At 43.7% G+C, this 21,314-nt stretch overlaps 1 protein-coding gene across 1 annotated transcript; it reads left to right on the forward strand.

The window, feature by feature from the left end:
* Positions 1-9,288: 9,288 nt before the first annotated feature.
* On the forward strand, positions 9,289-10,914 carry LOC111878711 (NAC domain-containing protein 100-like). Its single transcript, XM_023875238.1, has 3 exons — positions 9,289-9,520; positions 9,676-9,947; positions 10,021-10,914. Exons 1-3 carry the CDS (start codon positions 9,289-9,291, stop codon positions 10,912-10,914), a joined length of 1,398 nt encoding a protein of 465 aa, XP_023731006.1.
* The last annotated feature ends 10,400 nt before the right edge of the window (positions 10,915-21,314 follow it).

Consider the following 21,314-nt stretch of genomic DNA (forward strand, 5'->3'; position numbering starts at 1 on the left):
CAGGCATATGTACTGGACTTCGGAGGGAGTTAGGACACATATTTTCCTTTGGCTGTGTTTTCCTATAACAACAGCCATCATTCGAGCATCGATATGCCACCCTTTGAGCTGTTGTATGGGAGGAGGTGTCGGACTCCCATTTGCTGGGGTGAGGTCGGACAACGTGTGATGGGTAGTACAGAGATAGTACTTCAGACGATTGAGCAGATATAGCAGGTCAGGCAGAGGTTACTGACAGCTCAGAGTCGTCAAAAGAGCTACGCAGACAGGCGTCGCTTGGAGCTCGAGTTCCAAGTTGGTGACTTCGTACTCCTTAAGGTATATCCTTGGAAAGGAGTGATCCGATTCAGGAAGAGAGGCAAGTTGGGGCCTCGGTATATTGGTCCTTTCAGGGTGACTGCCAGGGTGGGCAAGGTAGCATACCATTTGGAGCTACCTGCGGAGTTGAGTCAGATTCATGATACCTTCCACATGTCTCAGTTGAGGAAGTGTATCGCCGATGAGTCGACATTGGTTCCATTAGAGAACATTCAGGTGGATGCGAGCCTGAACTATGTTGAGAGGCCGATCGCGATTCGGGATAGAAGCAACAAGGTTTTGAGAAACAAGGAGGTGCCATTGGTTCAAGTCTAGTGGCGACATCGGAAGGGTTCCGAGCTGACCTGGGAGCCGGAGTTAGAGATGTGTGAGTAGTATCCAGAGTTATTTGTGGAAAGAGACTTCGAGGGCGAAGTCTGATTCTAGTGGGGGAGAATTGTAACATCCGGATTTCCAGGTACATTATTTATTCATTTATTTTGGAGATTTTGGAAGGACTCGGCGAGTTGACGCTTAGACTCGCCGAGTAGGATCGTGATTTCTATCTGGTTTAATGACCGGACTCGGCGAGTCGACTAGTGGACTCGGCGAGTCCGTGCTGTTTAATGAAACCCTAATCCTCGGGGTTTGAGACCTATTTAAAGGGGCTTATAGCCACCAAGTGCGGCTAGCAGACCCCCTGAGTGAAACCCAAAGCGATCTAGAGTGTTTGTGAAGAAAGAGAGGCCATTTTTGATCCTTGTGTGGGTGTTTTTGCAAGAAGAAGGTGACCAAGGCAAGAAAGAGTTGAAGATGGTGCTATTCTATGGATTTCCAACCCTAAGAACTTCATATTGAGGTATATTTTTGATCCTTCTTCAGTTTTGGGTGTTAATCCTTGAGATTTAGGGTTTCTAGCCCATTTAGAGTGTGAATGGTGGTGCAATTTGTCCCTTCTTGTGTTGAGGCTTCGGATTTGAATCCAAAGAGGTCCAGAGACCTTAACTCCCTGATCTTTATGGGGTGACATTGGGTAATATGAGCTTAGGGTGACATATTGAGGCCATTTATTCAAATAGAGCCATTGGGTCTTTGCATGGGCATCAAGATCCAGACTTTACGTGGTTATATTGCTTAAGGAGGCTAGATCTATGGATTAGAGGAACGGATCTGACCTCAGGAGGTCATTTGAGCTTGAGCATTGCATGAACTCGTCGAGTCCCAAGAACAGACTCGACGAGTAGGGCTAGGGTTTTCCCATAGTTCACTCAGTGAGTATCTTGCCGAGTTGGGGGAATGAATCGGTAAGTTAGAGGGAAATAGAGGACTGGAGTTCAAGGCGGAACTCGCCGAGTTCATAATAGGACTCGGCGAGTTGAGTCGGGGTGGCCCCGCGATTCATGCCAGGTGTTACCCGTCGAGCAGGGTAAAGACTTGATGTGTCATGCGAGACTAGAGGGATAGTGGACACGCGTAGACTCGCCGAGTTGCCCAAGTGCACTCGGCGAGGCGGGTCAAAGTTGACCGTTGACTTTGTTGACTTTGAGGGTTTGGTCAACAATGGGGTCTTTGTGTCAAGTGAGGGGTAAAATGGTCTTTTACCCTTCTAAGGGTGCCAAGAGAGGGTTGAGTCTAGTCTCGAGAGTTACATTTATGAGAGTATTTACTTTATGTGATTAGGCGGAGGCTAGATCATATTTCTACCAAGTCAGAGATTTACTGAGACATCTGAGGTGAGTCTTCTCACTATACTCTACCTAGTGTGGTAGTAGAGTTATGTGCTAGTGTACTGTTGAGTCATGTGCCAGTGTATCTATATGCTATTTAGTATTATTGTGATATGTGATATACATGATTTAGAGTTTCCAGAGATAGGACCAGTGGGTCCATAGAGTTAGGGCTAGAGGGCCCACAGAGAATTGGGACTGGAGGGTCCCACTGAGACACGCTGACCAGAGGGTCAACAATGTTATAGCCTTGAGTGGCTAATATGTGTTAGAGTGGTATTTTGGGGAACTTACTATGCTTCGTGCTTACAGTGTTTTGTGTTATGTGTTTCAGGTACTAGTGAGGAGCGCGGGAAGGCGCCTGAATGATTCATACACACACCTGGAGTTTTTAAGTATTTCGATCTTGGGAAATGTTTTGTGGAATAGGGATATGATACAATGAGATTTTATTAATAATTTGTGAATGAAAATGTGCTTTGAAAATGAAAAAAATTGCTTTAATTCTTACAGTGTTACATATACTCAGAAAATATCACTACGTTCAACATACGGTAGAAGACAGAGATATCATCGCGAATGAGGTATAATCTGAAGTGTTTGGCCGAGCCCCAACTAAATTGATGTGTTCAATTTAGAAGTTAGATGTGTTTTCATTAGGGATGAGCATTTGGACCGGGGAACCAGTTAGAACCGATACCGTAACTGAAACCGGATAGAACCAATCGGGCCGGGACGGGGACGATATTCTTGTGGATTTTTGGAACCGGGAACCGATAGGAACTGGAACCGGTAGAACCAGCAAAAACCGAAACCGTAACTGAAATATTTCTCAAAATATGTTGCTATTTCTCAAGGATTGGTTCCAACATTGAAGGCCCGGTAAGAATCGGTGGTCCGATTTAGTTTCTATTTTCCACCAAGTTCGGTTCCTAGGCCGGTTCCGGTTCGAGCCGGTTCCAATGCTCATCCCTAGTTTTCATAAATTATTGATCGATAAACAGAATATTAAACATTGAGATTGACCTTATCCATGTCTCATGTTCATAGAGATATATTGAACCAATGACTAGTTGATCACTTGTCTTAAGGATTGAATTTTGATTATGGTCAGAGTTTGGCTGTTGCATTGGTTGACTATTCTCTATTGATTGTTAATGAAATATTAAGACCTTGAGAAGTTAAGGATGTAGCACCCATTGTAACGCCCCATCTCTGGTATGTTGTTCCTGTGACAATTATTTAAAAGTTTCATTGAGGGACTCGGCGAGTCTATGGCCTGACTCGTCGAGTAGGGTCGAGTTTTTGTGCACGTGTTAGTCGGCGACTCGGCGAGTCCATATTCGGGACTCGGCGAGTCTGCCTGCCTGGAAGAAACCCTAAATCCCCGGGTTGCTCACTATTTAAGCAATGCTTTGTGCCCCAAACTCGCCTCCTTCACCCTCAGAGAGCTGTGAGAAAACCCTAATCCATTCCTTATTGTTTTAAGTGCTTTTGTGTGTGGATTTTGAAGGCTTGAAGAAGAAGAAGAAGAAAGGAGCTCAGAGAAGAGGTGTAGAGAAAAGATCCAAGGGCAAAAGCAGAGTTCATTGAGGTATTTCTCGGATTCCTTCTGTTTTATGCTTTAGACCTCCATTAGAACTCTTCTAGGGCTAGTTTGATGCATTTTCCAAGCCCTATAGTTGTATGGATGCCTTAATAGGTTGAGATATCCCTAGATCTGTTCATTTAGGAGTTGTAGAGCCCGGATCTATTGCCTTTTTGAAGATGCCTTGCATAAGAACCCTAGATCTAGCCTTTATTATGTTTTTTGAGCCTTATTATCTTCTTGGTCGCCTATGGGCACGTAAAGATAGAATCTTTACGTGCTAATCGAGTTAAGAAAGCCCAGATCTATAAGTTTCAGACGCTGGATTCAAGCAGAATCGAGTTTAGAGTAGCTGCATGGATGTGACTCGGCGAGTCGGAAGAACGACTCGGCGAGTCAAGTCGCGAGTCCCGTTTTTCCCTTTTTGAGTGATGTCGAGTGGAAGCCTGTGAGTAGTAGAGTGGGCTCAGTGAGTTGGAGGGCAGACTCAGTAATGGAGGGACTCGACGAGTTGTTCATACAACTCGGTGAGTCCAAGGCAATCTTCTTAGCTTAAGAACAACTCGTCGAGTTGTTCATATGAATCGGCGAGTCGGATGAAGATTGTCTGAGTTCTTGGATCGAGAGGGTACTCGTCGAGTCGATGCCATAATCGACGAGTAGCCACGAGTAGGGTTGAGAAGTGAGACCAGAGACTCGGCGAGTTGGCGGCCCAACTCGGCGAGTCAGGTCAACTGTGGGTTGACTTTGACCGAGAGAGTTGACTTTGACCAAGGGTAAAAGAGTCATTTTACCCAGTGCAGTGTTTAGCATTTGATTGAGTGTGTTTATGGACTTGTAGCCGGGGAGATACCGGAGCAGCAGCAGTTAGCTTCCAGAGCCATTCACACAGCAGCCAGTTCACGAGGTGAGTTTCCTTTCAGTAGGAACGGGTCTACAGCCACAATGCCGGCCCGTTTAGTTAGCAGTAGTCCCGGACTTTTGTCCGATGTAGAAGTTAGAGTGCTTGATGTCTTTGTGATTCAAGCATGTTTGTGTTATGTGTTCCGGACTCTGTTCCGATGCAGCATGCAGTATATGTGTTTATATTAGTTGGTATGTGTTATGCTATGCCATGATCAGCCAGTTCCGGACTTCGGTCCAATGCAGGGGACAAGGTCCCAGTCAGTTCCGGACTTCGGTCCGATGCAGCTAGTTCCGGACTTCGGTCCGATGCAGTCAGTTCCGAACTTCGGTCTGATGCAGTTAGTTTCGGACTCCGGTCCGATGCAGGGGACAAGGTCCCAGTCAGTTCCGGACTTCTGTCCGATGCAACTAGTTCCAGACTTCGGTTTGATGCAGTGGGCAAGGCCCAGTATGTGCTTTATATGTATTGTATGGTATGTGGTAGTTTGGGGGAGCTCACTAAGCTTCGTGCTTACAGTTTCAGTTTTGGTTTCAGGTACTTCCGCAAGCAAAGGGAAGAGCTCGAGATGATGGCATCGCACACACCACAGCTTCAGTTTTTGTCCTGGGAGTTGATTTCATTAGTTGATTTGTTTAGATACGGTTCTGATACACTTTTCTTTCTCTCAGTATTTTATCATGGTTTTTGAAACACGCGACGTATGTTGTTGTTATGTGATACTTGGTTTCATGTTTTGTTATGATAAAAATTGAAATTTTTGGGTCGTATTTTTGGGTTGTTTCACCCATTTTCAAGAATGTTTCGGTTTAGGGCATTAAGGAGTCAAAAGCTTGGGTTTTTGAGGAAAATCATGTGTCAAGAGGTGACCATAGGGTGGTCTCGACGTGACAAGCCAGGATGAGAAACGCGTAGCGGATATATGGTCCCAACATGACGCATAGGAGGTTACGATGCGCAGAAGGTTGCAACCCAAACCCATGATCTTTTAGGGTTTTCTTCGTATTTAAACCTCCTTAACTCGATTTTAGGGTTCATTATCAGCCTCCATCACCCTCAAATCTCAAAAAACCCTAACCCTAACCCTCATCCCTCTTCATGGTTCTTGACCCATTTTGGTGTTTCGGTGGCTTGAATAAGAAGAATAAGAGTTTTTTTTTTTATGTTTTGTCTGAGAAATAAAAAAAAACATTAATTTTTAAAGTTTTTTTTTTTGTTTTTGAGATTCTTCAAACACTATTTCTACAACAAAAAAAAATGTTTAATATTATAGTTTTAACCTATGAAAATAAAAAAAAAATCTCACCATATTTCCATAAGATTTCTCAGATGGACTTGAGGATTTTGCAGATGTGATATATCTTTTTTTTTGTTATTATCTCAAGTACATGTAGGATGTGTTTGGCACGCCAATGCTAGTTGATAAGCTAGCATGTTTTTCTATCTTTTTTAAATGGTCATGGTTGTCAATAAAAAAGTAGATTCTAATCGAACTTTTTAGAAAGCTATTTAAACTAGTTTTTCAAAAGTTAATTTTTTGAAATATACCTTTATTAAACTATAAAAAACATTGAATTCTAAATGCACTTTTATGTCATTTGATATCTTTCACAGGAGCCAGTTTTTCAACTATCAATTATTTCGCCACATATAGTAAGAAAATCTCACAAATTAACATATTTAAATTCTTTTGGGAAAATTTCATATAAGCCCAACGAACTTTTTGTGTTTGTTTCAAAACGTCGCTAATGTGTGTGTGTGTGCGTTTTGCATTTTAATGGAATAAAGTGGAAGGTTGCCTATTAATAAGAAGCTTGGACTTGTGACTGTTAGTATCAATTGACATGTCACCATTACCACTAATAAATTAATAATGATAGAAAGAAATTTACATATTTGCAAGTCATACCCACGACCCAACACACACTTCTGGTATCTTCTCTCAAAAAGTCAATCGCAACACTCTTATTCTCCTTCTGATCGCAACAAAAAATTAAATAACCACTCTTTTTCCATTCAATTGTTGTTGGTGGTGGGTGTGATGGTGATAAGGTTGATGTTCATGATGGGTAGATGTTGATGAAGACAAAGAGGAGACTCAATAGGGTTAGATGTTCAGAGATGGGTGTGACATGGTGGTGGTCATCAGAATCATTAGGTTGCTCAGTTGGCGGAGTATCCTCGTCGTAATCCATAGTGTCGAGGAGAGAGCAGAGGATGGAAGTGACGATGGTGGGCCTTGCATCTCACAAGCATATATAGGGAAATAAATGTATTTCACAACATACCGATGAAGAAAGACATTGGAGAAATCGATTCCTAAAATAGACATTGACCTCGACATCCAAAAACAGAAATAAAACCAAATCCACGGAATCGAGTGAAAAATCATTCTTAAAAACCTTCATATGATTCTTTAAACCCCAATGCTTTCTCTTTCTTCACCGGTGAATAAGGGCAAAGATGTTGAAGATGGTGATTCTGATCTATGGTTTAGTAGTGGATATGATCAAACAAATGAATGTCTTAAAAGATATAAAGAATATGATGTTAATCATAAGGAAAACTATATTAAATATGAGTCAACATGGATGATAATGGAAACAATTGCAGCCTTAAATGGAAATGAATCAAGGTTTGCTTCTTTTGTTGAATCAGTAGCTGATGGTTGACTTTTATGTTTGACTCTCACCTGAATTTAGAATTGAGAATTGAGAATTGAAAACCGGGGATGATTTTGTATGTTGATAGAAATTTAGGGGTACCTTTTTGGATTTTCTTGTTTATTGTTGTTTATGCTAGGGTTATGCTGGAAATCTTGTTGCATGTTTTAAGGGTTGGAGACGAAGAAAGGTTGATATTAAGGTGCTTTTTCAAGAGCGTGAATAGAGAAACGTGGCTCTTTGTTGGCAAATCTAAGGGGTAACCGGCTTACCCCTTCAATTTTTCAAAAATGACTTTAAACCCAAAAAATCAAGTTTAATCTCTTAAAATTAGGGGTGAGCATTTGGACCTATGGACCGGATCAAACCGAACCGTTTTTTTATTCGCGGTCCGGTTCTTGGTTCTAGGATTTAAGCAAAATTGGTCCGATTTTTTTACTGGTCCGGTCCCGCCGGTTCCGGGTAAAAATCGGTTTTCGACTGGCTTAATTTAAAAAAAAAAATTGTATTCTGTTAAATTGTTTAAACAAGCATATCTCATACGTTTATGTCGGATTGACTTGCGGTTTTTTTCAATGTGTAATTTAGAGTTTGTAGAAGATTTTATACTCTAATTGTGTTGTTTTTGGTGGTATATTTCATGAGTTACAATCCTTCAAAGATGAGATATCAAAGCTGAAATATTTCAGTTTTTCAACAATAAATTTTAACTTTTGTATTCTGAGAAATGCTTTAAACAATCATATCTCATTTGTTTTATGTCAGATTGACATGAAGTTTTTTCTAACATGTAATTTAGAGTCTGTAGATGATTTTAGACTATAATTTTGTTGTTTATATTCGATGTGTTACAATCCTTCAAAGTTGAGATATCAAAGCTGAAATATTTCAGTTTTTCAGCAAAAAATTTAAACTTTTGTATTACGTGAAATTTTTTAAACAAGCATATCTTATTTCTTTTAAGTCGAATTAACATGCGGTTTTTTTTAAGTTGTAATTTAGATTTTGTAGATGAGTTTAAAATATAATTTTGTTGTTTTTTATATTCAATGAATTACAATCCTTCAAACAAATGGCATGAAGTATAAACAATCAAAGTTTGACCGATCCTAAGGGTACAAGAAACAAAAACATATTCATTATTACAAGTTGTACCGTATCAAACCCTTTTTTTCATTTTAACGAGTTGTAACGTATCAAACTCATCAATATATTCATTTTAACGAGTTGTATCAAACCCAAATACGTGTTTTAACAAGTTGTATCATATGCATGTAAAGTTATACCAGTCCAAACGGGTACAAGAACCGAAAAACCCGGACCCGGACATGGACATGGACCTGGACCCGATAAGTCTCATTCGGTCTGGTTCGCAATAATCTCCAAAACCAGTCTGATCCAAAAGTCGGTCCGATCCGGTCCAAATGTTCACTCCAACTTAAAATACCAAAAAATAGATAAGTGATCTTTTAAAACAAACATGAAAAATTCTTTGGCCTAATATGATATTTTCCCCATTCTTTTTTTCTCAAATGGACTCACATTTTTGCACAAGGCTTAGATTTTTTAAAGAAACCAATATGTGGAAATCATTAAAACATGTTAGTTTTCATTTTTAATGAATGGCAAAGTTTTCGCAGATGTTATTTGCAAAAATGATGACTATTTTGATCAAATTGTTTTTTTTTTTGTTAAAATTTTGAAAGATGTGAATAAGGTTAGGTGATTTGCCTTTTTCTTTATTTTTAATCATTTTGATAATATTTTTATAGATGATAAAATTTAATACAATTATTAGATTAAATTGTAAAAATGAAGATGAATTGATTGATTAAATTAAACTTTCACTATCCAATCCAAAAAAAATAAGCAATGATTTCGTACAACTAAACATAGGTTATTGTTTTTATTATCTAGTGACTGAATAAACCGAAAATCCCATGGGATTATTATAACAGAAAACGGCATGAGATTAGCGAACCTTTCGCGTCAATCAACAAACGATAAACCTTTCCTTTAATATATTTTTTTCCTCACTATATATATAAACTTGCCCAATACTCATACTCATCGACTTCATTCGACTTTCACACCAGTAGTTATGCACTAATGCTTCCATCAAATTCAATGGACGTCGAACATGAAATCATCCCATATTGTAACGGTGAGCAAGTTGCGCTAGATTTCACCGATCAGCTTCCTTCCGGCTTTCGATTCAATCCCACAGATTCAGAGCTCATCGTAGACTACTTGAAGGCCAAGATCGAATCAAGAGAGATCCCCAAGCAGTGCCGGTTACATGAGGTCAATGTTTACAAATACAAGCCTGGAGAACTCACAGGTTAGTTAGTAATTAATTAATTAAAGATACATTCATCTTGAATGATGGTTACTTTCTTGTCTGTTCAGACACTAAACTCCTGTCTTTAGTAAGGAAACATGATTAAGTCAACTTAAATGATTTGATGCTAATTAATTCATGTGTTTTAATTGCAGAACGATATCGCTCCCATGAGAATGAATGGTATTTTCTGACTTTGAGAGATACAAAGGACCGTAGAGGGAATCAACGTTATAGAACAGTAATTGGAAAACGAGGGTTGTGGAGGATTACCCGAAGACATAAGCCGGTGTATGACGCCACTAGACAAATAGTCGGCTACAAGGGAACTCTTGCGTTTATTGGGAATGCGCGCAAAACTATGTGGTTAATGCATGAATATACAACCAACGCACCCAATGATCACCCGTCTGAAAATGGAGACAAGGTATGTATATAGAAACCCAAAGAAATTCATAATTCTTAATGTTGCAATTTCTGATATATGCTATATCTTGCAGTTGAACGAATGGGTGTTGTGCAAGATTTACATGGAGCAAACTGCTAACAGTCATGGGGCGGAAGAAGTTGGAAGCATTATGAATCCAAATGAGGTGACCGAAGAACCCAACGTAACACCTGACATACTTTTGCCCAAGAGACGACGAGTACCAGATACATGTGAAATCAAAGTTTCAAACCGCCCTGAACAAGTTGACGTTCAAGAAGCTAATGACCATTTGGATACCCATTTTCAAATGGCAGCACCTGTCGAAATTCCAGAATCATCCAACGAATTCAAAACGAATCGGATGGAGTTTGCTCACACGTTGGTTAACCAGGGTGTTTTTTATAACAATGACTCCAGCCCTTATCCTATTCCAATGCAACCGACGACTACTTTGCAAGGTTGGGGTTTAATAAAAGCACCCTCTTCCTATCAGGATCAGTTTACTTCGGATGCATACAACGGTTATCAAATTTCTGATTGTGCTACGAGTTCTGTTTCCGTCGAATCGCCTGCTTCTTCCTCCGCACAACTACTTGATGATGGTGCCTACACAACGCCTACTACTGAGCATGGTTTGAATTCGATACAACCAGTGCAAAAAGAGTGTTATCATAATATGTTTTCATCGACTGCATGCGACAGTGATTTTCTGTGTTCAAATGGTGCTTTGAATTCTTCTTCTATGGAACCACTTGTGTACGGTGGTTACACAACCACCCCGGTTTTGTCTGGAAATTCGAATGAAGATGGTCCAACCTTACTCAACGTGCAAATTGTTGGGGATCAATCCACTCAAGATGATGCTGATGACGATTCTCATTTTCCTCGGTCAAATGGTTACGAGGCAACCATATCCGACCATGTTGAAGTTGAATGGAGCTTGCGCAATTTGAAGATTGTTTAGATGATGTAAATACCACTCCATTGGAGATGGATTGTTGAAATCATGCATGGTTACTGTTTTCTGTTTGCCAACCTTTTTTTTTTTTAGGTAAATACAAGAGTACGATTCATATCAGAATGGTACATTTTTTTTTTGAACTGACATTAAAATGGCACAATTAATTTTTCAATTTTATGTATATATAAACTAAAATAGGTGTTCATTTCTTTATATATAATTCCTAAGAGCATGGCTTTAATATTATTTTTCTTAGCCGGTCATGGAATAGAAGAAATAAAGCAAAAAATGGATTTTTATTCAAGAATGAAATCTTGTTGGAACTCTTCATATCCAGTTCATCCTTCGGAACCATACCACATCCCGAATCTGATGAAATAGGATGAATTGAAATGGTATTTTGTAAATACGTAATTATCTTGAATAGATTAACCATTTCTTTATTTTCCGATCGCATGAGAAAAGAAAGATATTGTTGTTTCTTCAACAATTTCTGATCTCTAGTGGACCTCTCAGTAGAATTCGAACTCAGATGAAATTCTGACCATCTGTCAGAGAAAAAAGAAAATATTATAGAACCTAGCTACAAGTTAGCTAAAAGGTGAATTCGTATGAATAAGTTATGATTTTTCTAAGTTTCACGTGTATGTGGGTCATAAAAGGTGAATTTGAGATCAGTTGTGTAACATCCGGATTTCCAGGTATTATGTTTGATCATTTATTTTGAGTAAAAGAGAGGGACTCGACGAGTTGAGTCGTAGACTCGTCGAGTAGGACCGCGATTGCTAACTGGATTAATGAACGGGTTCGACGAGTCAGCAAGGGTGGACTCGACGAGTCCGCGCTGTGGAATGAAACCCTAATTCTCGGGGTCTGTGCCCTATTTAAAGGCCTTTATGGCCTCCTTTCGCCGCTACCAGTCCTGAGAGAGAAACCCTAGAGAGCTTGAGCGAGTTGTGAGAGAGATTGAGCTATTTTGATCATTTTTGGTGTGGTTTAGCCTAGAAGAAAGTGTTTCCAGCAAGAGGAGGCCAAGGGGATTGCTATTATGTGGGTTTCCAGCTTGGATCTGCAACTTTGAGGTAGAAAATCGATCCCTTTTTCTGTTTAGTATGAGATCCTTGAATTTTAGGGTTTTCTATACCCTTTATTGGCTTGATTTGATGCATATGTTGTCCCATTGAGTGATAGACTCTGGATCTGGACCTTTTGAGGTCCAGGGAGCCTTAGCCAACCTACTTTATGTGGTTTCATGGAGGAAATGAACTTAGGTTGCCCTTTTAGTAGTTATTTCTCCAAAAGAAGCTTTGGAGGTGTTGCATGTGTACCAAGATTCGACCTTTACGTGAATATTATGCTTGGGAAGGTCAAATCTATGGATTAGAGAAACAGATCTGACCTCAAAAGGTCATTTGAGTATGATCATGGAGTCAACTCGCCGAGTTCATAAGTGGACTCGCCGAGTTCATAAGTGGACTCGACGAGTCGAGTCGGGGTTGCCCCGCGATTCGTGACAGGAGGAACCTGTCGAGTGGAACGATGACTCAAGGAGCCAAGGGAGGCTAGAAGGACTCAGAGGACCCGCTTGGACTCGCCGAGTCGCCCATGTGCACTCGACGAGTCGGGTCAAAGTTTGACCGTTGATATTATTGATCGGGGATATTATTGGAATGATAGGAGGAGGCAAGGTCGGGACGTTGAGCGCGAGAGTTTATCCGACTTCATTCGAAGTGAATATTCTCACTATACATTACCTAGAGTCGTATATATGTGTAGACCGGAGGGTCTTGTGTGCTATTTGTATGTATGAGATTATGTGCAATGTGATATATGTATAATACGTGATTGTATAGACCAGACCGGAGGGTCCAACGATATAGACCGGACCAAAGGGTCCAACGATACAGACCGGGCCGAAGGGCCCAACAAGCTATGACCGGACCAGAGGGTCCAACGAGCTACGGGACTGGGGGGTCCCACTGAGACACATCGACCAGAGGGTCATACTGTAGCCACGAGTGGCGTATGTGTTGTATGTGGTATTCTGGGGAACTCACTAAGCATTTATGCTTACAGTTGTTGTGTTATGTGATTCAGGTACTAGCGAGGACCGTGGGAAGGTGTCGGCATGATACGTACACATTGAGAGGATTTATGTATTTGAGATCTTGGGATTTGCTTGTTATGATGACATTGGAAACAGTTGTTGGATATTGTTTTGGTGATTGAAATTATGATTTAAAAATGAAAAATTATTTTGAAAATTTATGTCGTTACAAGTTGGTATCAGAGCCTTGGTTTGAGGGATTCGGGTGCATTTTCAGATGTATCTGAACTCAAACTAAGGATTTGAGAAAGTTTTTCATAAAATAAACATTTTCTTTAGAGAGTAAAAGATTTTGAGAAAGACAGAACGGAGCAGTGTGTACGATCAGCCAGCGCCCGAACGGTGATTTCCCAAAATACCCTTATATTATGTGTTATGAGATATGATATGTTATGCATGCTAGAGTAGGCTAGGTATTCATATTAGGACTAGAGTGGCCTGATTTGTGATTCCTTAGCCTAGGGGATTATTGTTGCTATGAGATGCTTCGAGAGTGAGTAGGTAGCAGTGAGGAGCTTATGGGAAGTATACCGAAGGGTAGCCTAAGCGTAGCGAGATGTATAGTACTTGTGATATGGGGTCCAAGGAGGAGGACTTGGGATGAATACCGATGCGGTGTGGACGGTAGTATAAGGGCCCTTACTACTGAAGACACCATATCAGTGCACAGTCCAAGTAAGAATCCTTAGGGTACTAGAGAACAAGTAGGGTTGTGTTATCGAGTGCGAGTACGCTCGAGCGGATCTCTGATGTTTTATGTTGTATTTCAGAGAGACATCATGGTTGGGACACGCCACACACCTGAGAGCAGCAGTGTCGGTGATGAGGAGATCCGCCGATTGATTCATGAGGAGGTGGCTGCGGCCATCCGAGCTGAGATACCAGAGATGTTCGGGTCTATCAAGACCACGTTGATCGAGACTTTTGATGAACGATACGCCGCTATTACTAATGCTGCTGTTGTTGCGGCCACCGCAGCCGTCGCTGCTGCCAGGCCACAAGGAGGTGACTCGTTGTTGTACCGAGAGTTCAGCAACACGAAGCCACCAGAGTTTGATGGGACGCAGGATCCGATCGCTGCGATGAGATGGATTGCTGATATTGATGGATGTTTCTATACCTGCTCGTGTTCGAAGCATTTAAGAGTACGGTTCGCACTGAACCAGCTTCGCTTGGGGGCGAAGGACTGGTGGAAGTTTGTATCGGTAGATTTCACTCCCGCTGAGCTTACTGTGGTGACCCGGTAGAGGTTCACCACTATGTTTCGTGATGAGTACGTTCCCCCTGTGGAGAGGGAACGACTGGCTCAAGAGTTTTTGACCCTCAAGCAGGGTACTGATTCTGTTACTCTTATTACCTAGAAGTTTCATGAGAGGGCGATGTTTTGCCCTGAGCATGTGTCTACTGAGCAGACACGCACGAGCCGATATCTGAGCATTCTGAGGAGAGATATTCGCGAGTTCGTGGCGAACTCGACATACCGGACATTTGCGAACTTCAGGAAAATAATTGGAAGAGGGGGATCGAGCTAGAGACTCAGGCCAAGGAGGAGGCCGAGTCTCAGGGGAGGGATCGGCGGCCGGCACAGTCTCAGCCGGCAGCCAAGCGGGCAAAGCCCGCTGATTCGAGATCTGGGGGTTCGAAGGGCCGCACTTGTGGGAATTGCGGCAAGAGTCACGAGGGGGTGTGCAGAGTTGGGGTGTGTTACAAGTGTGGTAAGGAAGGGGCATTACGCGAGGGATTGCTCCAAAGGATTCTCGATTTGCTTTCATTGCAACCAGATTAGCCATCGGAAGGCCGAGTGCCCTCAGCTACTTCAGGGATCTGCACCTGCTGCTAGAGCTACCGAGACCCGGCCAGTGAAGGCCGAGGCACCGAAGGCCCGCAGGAGAGCCTTCCAGTTGACAACAGAGGAGGTCCGTGCAGCGCCCAATGTCGTGGCTGGTATGTATTCTTTCATGTAATTATTTGATGCTTGAGATTTTGTGCTTATATTATAATATGCGTAGGTACTTTTCTTGTGAATTCTGTACCTGCATTGGTGTTATTTGACTCGGGTGCGAGTCGGTCATTTGTGTCCTTAGCATTTAGTCAGCACATCAGTATTCAGCGAGAGGCGTTGAGTCGACCTCTGCGAGTTTCTATAACTGACGAGCGAGCAGTGTATGCTACGGATGTGATTCGAGGTTGTGTACTTGAGATCTTCGGCATTGAGTTCCCGATAGATCTAGTCCCGATTGCAATGGGGGACGTGTGTGTCATAGTGGGTATTGATTGGTTGAGCGGATTTGGAGCTGTTATAGATTGCGAGTGACAGTTAGTGATGATACGAGACCCTTGTGGGGGAGTACTTACGGTGTATGGTGAGGGTACCCGATGTGGGTCAGCGTTTTGTTCGGCTTCTAGGGCAAGGCAGAGTATATAACAGGGCTACAGCGGGTTTGTATCCTATGTGGTGGACACACGAGTGGCCGCTGGGAAGCCAAGTTCGATTGATGAGGTTCCGATAGTGCGCGAGTTCCCGGATGTTTTTCCCGAGGAGTTGTCGGGTGTGCCTCCCAAGAGGCAGGTAGAGTTCCATATCGATTTAGTTCTGGGGGCAGCGTCTATCGCCAAGGCGCCTTATCGCCTTGCGCCGCCAGAGATACAGGAGTTATCCTCGTAGCTTCAGGAGCTGCTAGGGAAGGGTTTTATTAGACCGAGTAGCTCACCATGGGTAGCGCCGATCCGTTTTGTCAAGACACCGGATGTGCATTGATTACCGGGAGTTAAACAAGTTGACGGTCAAGAACCGTTATCCTTTACCAAGGATCTACGATTTGTTCGATCAGTTGCAGGGAGCGTCTTGGTTCTCCAAGATTGATCTGAGGTCGGGATATCATCAGATGAGAGTGCGAAATAAGGATATGCAGAAGACGGCGTTCATAACTCGTTATGGGCATTACGATTTCGTGGTGATGCCTTTTGGGCTCACCAATGCACCGGCAGCGTTCATGGATCTCATGAACAGGGTGTGCAGGCCAATGCTGGATCGGTCGGTGATTGTATTCATTGATTATATTTTGGTGTATTCGAGATCTAGAGAGCAGCACGAGGAGCATCTGAGAGAGATTCTCGGGGTATTGAGGTCAGAGAGGCTTTATGCCAAATTCTCTAAGTATGATTTTTGGTTACGAGAGGTCCAGTTCTTGGAACACCTCGATAACCAGGATGGGATTTTGTTAGATCCGGCTAAGATTGAGGCGGTTATGAGGTGGGAGGTGCCGAGATCACCCACCGAGATCAGGAGTTTTCTAGGATTGGTCGGCTATTATCGGAGATTTATCAGAGATTTCTCCAAGATCTTTGTAACAACCCGGAATTTCAAGTATTGTAATAATTATGTTTCTGGGGTGTTTTAAGAGGGGACTCGGCGAGTTGGAGCCTAGACTCGCCGAGTAGGATCGCAGACTTGGTCGCGGGTTCGCGACTGGACTCGACGAGTCCAGATATGGACTCGGCGAGTCTATGCTGTTTAGCGAAAACCCTAACCGTTCAGGTTTGGGACGTATAAAAAGGACTCATTGGCCGTCATTGTTCATTTTAGCCTTCTGGGAAGAACCCTAAATCGATTGTGTGCATCTGGAGCAAGGATTATAGGCCATTGTTGATTATAGAAGAGTGGTTGTGCAAGGAAGAGAAGGGATTGGCTAAAGGAGTAGCAAGGGAGTCACATTCTGAGGATTGGGGACACAGAGAATACATCATCCAGGTAAGAATTTGAGTATACTCTGCTATGTTGATGTGTTTATGGAATTAGGGTTTGTGGAACCCTTTTGTGATTAGATTGAATGCTACCTTAGTCCCCCAAACGATTGTGACTCTGTATTGGGACCTTTGGAGGTCCAGAATGTCCCATGCCTGTACATTTCGGGAATTGATGAAGGTTTTGGATTGGAATCCTTATGCCTTAGGTCAATATGTATGTTATGAATCATGGGGTGTATCATGAGCACCAAAATGAGGACCTTACGTGATGGACCAGTCTAGGAAGGCCATGCCTATGAATGGTCGGAGCAGTTCTGCCATTAGAAAGCAGTTTGAGCGGTTGCATGGCATGGACTCGCCGAGTCCGATGAACAGACTCGGCGAGTAGCTTGAAGATTAACTGGAACTCGTCGAGTTGTTCTTCAGACTCGGCGAGTTGAGTCGGGGTGGCCCCGCGATTCTTCCAGGAGGAACTCGTCGAGTAAAAAGGGGATACTCGACATGTAGAAAGGGTGTCTTAAGGAATCGGTGAGTTAAGGGCGAGTGGACTCAGAGTCGTTGAACTCGGCGAGTCTTGGGGTGACTCGGCGAGTTAGATCGCGGGTTGAGTGAAGTTCTGAGTATGGGGACTCGGCGAGTCATAGGGTTGACTCGGCGAGTAGGGTCAGTCAGGGGTTGACTTTGACCTTGTCTTTAACCAAGGATTTACCAGTGGTTCCAGGGGTATTTTGGTAATTGTTGTTATTGTTTGAATCCAGTGCATTGGTGACTGTCCAGAGGTGGAGATCGTATCAGTGATCGGAGCAGCTTGAGCTATCTGTTCAGTCGGCAGTTTCGAGGTGAGTTATCCTCACTATATCGCTAGGGTTTATGGCACCAAGGCCGACCCTTTTTACCGGATGGAAATCCGGGTAGTTGTCATTATATGTTACAGGCCGGAAGGCATTATATGTTACAGGCCGGAAGGCATTACTATGTGGACCGGAAGGTCATGGCCTGGAAAGGCGTATGTATGCATTTAGTATGTTGACTGATTCATAGGGTAATGTTATGATAGTGACCGGCTAGACCGGTATCTTGTTAGAGTAATGCTATGATATGTAATCTGTTGATCGATTGTTGTCTATGAACTGCTATATGATTATTCATTATGTTGTATATGCATTTTATGCTTATGGGCCGGAAGGCAATATATGTTATGGGCCGGAAGGCAATATGTTATGGGCCGGAAGGTCGGCGTGGGTAGGACCGGAAGGTTTACCCAGCAGGGACGGAAGTCCCCTGAGACACATGGACCGGAAGGTCAGAGCCTAGAAAGGCGTATATGTGGTTGGTATTCTGGGGGTATCTCACTAAGCTTTCGGGCTTACAGTTGTGGTTTTATGTTTCAGGTTCTCAAGAGTCTATGGCAAGGCAAGGGCGTGATCGTACCGTTCCACGCGTTGGTGTTTTATGATATGAACCTGGGAAATTACTCTGTTTAATAATGTATTGAAAACCTTTTTGCAACAATCTTAATAAAATGGGTGATTTTGAAAAGTTTTAATTGTTTTGAAATTTTGGATGTTACAAGTTGGTATCAGAGCCTTGGTTTGAGTGAATTGGGGAAACATTCGTGTGACTCCAGTCTCAAATCGAGGAGGATTTTAAAAAGAGAAATTAAAATGGTTTTCAAATTTAGTAAAAGGAGGACGCAGAGGTACGATCAGCCGGAGCCAGTAAGTAACCCCAAGATACGATACGTGATATTTGTTTTATTGAGCTTGATAGAACAGCATGCTAGAGTTAGGCTAGGGATCTTCAGGAATTCATGATAATGTTGCCTGATTTGTGATGCCTGTAGCCTAGGGTCCCTTATGGGATATTCTCAGTGTTCCTCTAGTGGTGAGGGTTGATAGTTGTTATGCATGTTCTCTAGGGTATTGTGGTAGTACTTCATACAAATATGGGTAGGTGTGGAAGGTAGTATGGGCCCGTACTACTGAAAGCACAGGACCCATACGCGTATCAGGGAAACCATGATCTCTAGGGTAGGGTTGTGTGAGTTGGATCCCAGGATTGTGGGAAGTGCCTGAGATTGGTAGGGTGCCTTCAGTATGGAGATTTCGAGGCATGATGATAGTGGATCCGGATCAGGATCAGGAGCGGGAGAGCGAGTTCCGGGTGAATCGGTGCCGTCGGAGGTTATCGATCGGACGAGCACGAGCGAGCGGGATGCGAGGATTCGCGAGATCCTGCGTGATGAGGTTGCTGCATTGTTACGGGCTGAGTTGCCAGAATTGTTTGGGTCGATCAGGATCGCCATAGTTGGGTAGTTTGATGAGCGATATGCGGCTCTTGCGGAGATGGCTGTCGCGGCAGTTACAGCGGCTGTAGCAATGGCAAAGAGAGGAGCTAGTCGGGGTTTTCAGTATCGGGACTTCTATTATACGAAGCCTCCCACATTCGATGGAGTCCAGGACCCGAATATTTCTATGAGATGGTTATCAGACATGGAGGGGTGTTTCTCCACGAGTTTATGCCCTGCTGATCAGAGGGTGAGGTGTGCTCTGAACCTATTGAGGCTCGGGGCGAGGGATTGAGGGAGACTGACCACGGGATCATATTTCGACGCGCAGCGGGCTGCGGTTTCAGGGGATCAGTTCAGAGAGATGTTCAGTACTCGCTATATTCTGCGAGATGAGAGAGAGAGATTGGCTCGGGAGTTCCTTGGGCTGAAGCAGGATTCGGAGTCGGTGACTGAGATCACCAGGATGTTTATTGAGAGGGCGATGTTTTGTCCTGAGTTCGCTTCGGAGCAGGCTCAGATGTCCCGATATCTGAGTATGCTCAATGGGGATATCAGACAGTTCGTGTCTGCGCAGAGGTGAGAGACCCTGTTGGAGTTGCAGGAGGCCATCATGTGGCGTGAGTTAGAGGTTGAGTTGCAGTTGCGTGAGCTGAGGCAGGCCCCGATGCAGTCGCAGCCGGCGCCGAAATGGTCTAGGACCGTTGATGTTAGAGTGGGGGATCGGAGCGGCCACACTTGTGGAAAGTGTGGGAGGGGTCACACCGGAGTTTGCTAGTCTGGTGGTGCATGTCGCAAGTGCGGAAAGGAGGGGCGCTATGCGCGGGATTGTCGGCAGTCAGTGCCGATTCGGGATTTGAGGATTTGTTGTCAGTGTCGGCAGGTTGGACATTTGAGGGCCAACTGTCCACAGCTTTCTGCAGGACCGGTGCAGGCTCTAGCACCGGCCACCTTGAGGAGTTCAGGAGGAGGACAGGATGGGGCGGAGCCCCAAGGGCTCAGGGTCGTGCTTATCGGCTTGCGGCAGAGGGAGACGGAGCAGTGCCGGAGGCAGCTGTGGGTATGATGCTTTCTTGATGTCTTGATTGTCTTGCATTGATTGTGGCGTATTGTTTGTGCTGGTATCTTGTGTGGATTTCGATGCGGTATTCGTTGTTTCGCGGGTTTGGCATGGTTATGGATTGGTGCTTCAGGTTTTCGCTTTGGCATTCGTTGTTCCCTGATGGTTTGGTATGGTTATAGTTTGGTGTTTTGGTGCCGGTAGCCTTGTGCGGTTTTCGATGTGGTATTCATCCTTTGGCAGGTTGTGGGTTTGGTTACGGGTCATTGTTGGGAATTCCGTTGGTTATCGTTCGTGAGGGTTGTTAGTGGAGATGCGGCACTGGGTTGAATGTCGGGTAGCATCTGCAGTCGTAGAGTGGATAATTGAAAGACCGGATTCTTTTGAGTGGATTGATCAGGGAGGAGATGTGTTTTGCTGAGGGTTGCTTATGCTTGTGGGAAGCAGTCAGTGGGTAAATGTTCTCTTGTGCAGGATTGTTCTGAAAGGTCGTTAATGACGATCGGTGGCAGTTAGTCAGTGCTTTAGTGGGGGAGAATTGGAGAATTCTCCGGGAGATCGATGAGTATGTGAGGGTGCTTAGCTATTGGGTTTCAGCAGTGTTTGTCAGCGCAGAGTATAGGCCGACGAGAGTGAGTGTCGGGTATGCGGGGCGGGATACAGACCTAGGGCATTCGATTGTGGAGGCCTGAGAGAAGGCCGGGATCAAGCTTGAGTAAGTAACCGGGGTTATGCGATCAGAGTATTGGTATGTTTGAGGTACGTGATGGGTTGTACTGCATTAATCCCACGGGATTATGTTGTGCATGTTTCTAGAGCTGGAACCGGAAGGTTCCCAGAGTTAGAACCTGAGGGTTCGCAGAGTTTGGGTGTACGGACCCACAGAGATATAGCCTCGAGTGGCTAGTATATGTTATGAGAGTCGGTCCAGTCATGCTGGAGACTCTGTTGGTATTGATGGATCAGTTTGAGATTGCGGATCGTGTATGTTGCAGTGTGATTGCATTGGAAGGTCTGGCCCCGGGTTAGTGATCTTGTTTAGCTGAGGCAGTGATTTTGATGAGTGGAGAGAGTGCATGGGATTGAGAGCCCCTGCAATGAGAACCAGAGTATGTGAATAGCGGTTACGCAAAAAGGGTGGTGTCGCTTGGGGCAAGCACCGTAGCACCGGTTGGAGTGGCATTATGGCCAAGAGGGTCCCT

The sequence above is a fragment of the Lactuca sativa genome, chromosome 9 (genome assembly GCF_002870075.4).
Source record: "Lactuca sativa cultivar Salinas chromosome 9, Lsat_Salinas_v11, whole genome shotgun sequence".
NCBI lineage: Eukaryota > Viridiplantae > Streptophyta > Magnoliopsida > Asterales > Asteraceae > Lactuca > Lactuca sativa.

What these genes read in the sequence shown, in the direction of transcription:
- LOC111878711 (XM_023875238.1), top strand. Translation starts at nt 9,289, where the DNA reads ATGCTTCCATCAAATTCAATGGACGTCGAACATGAAATCATCCCATAT. An exon ending in CAAGCCTGGAGAACTCACAG is followed by an intron (nt 9,521 to 9,675) that starts GTTAGTTAGTAA and finishes TTTTAATTGCAG; the next exon opens with AACGATATCGCTCCCATGAG. An exon ending in CGTCTGAAAATGGAGACAAG is followed by an intron (nt 9,948 to 10,020) that starts GTATGTATATAG and finishes TATATCTTGCAG; the next exon opens with TTGAACGAATGGGTGTTGTG.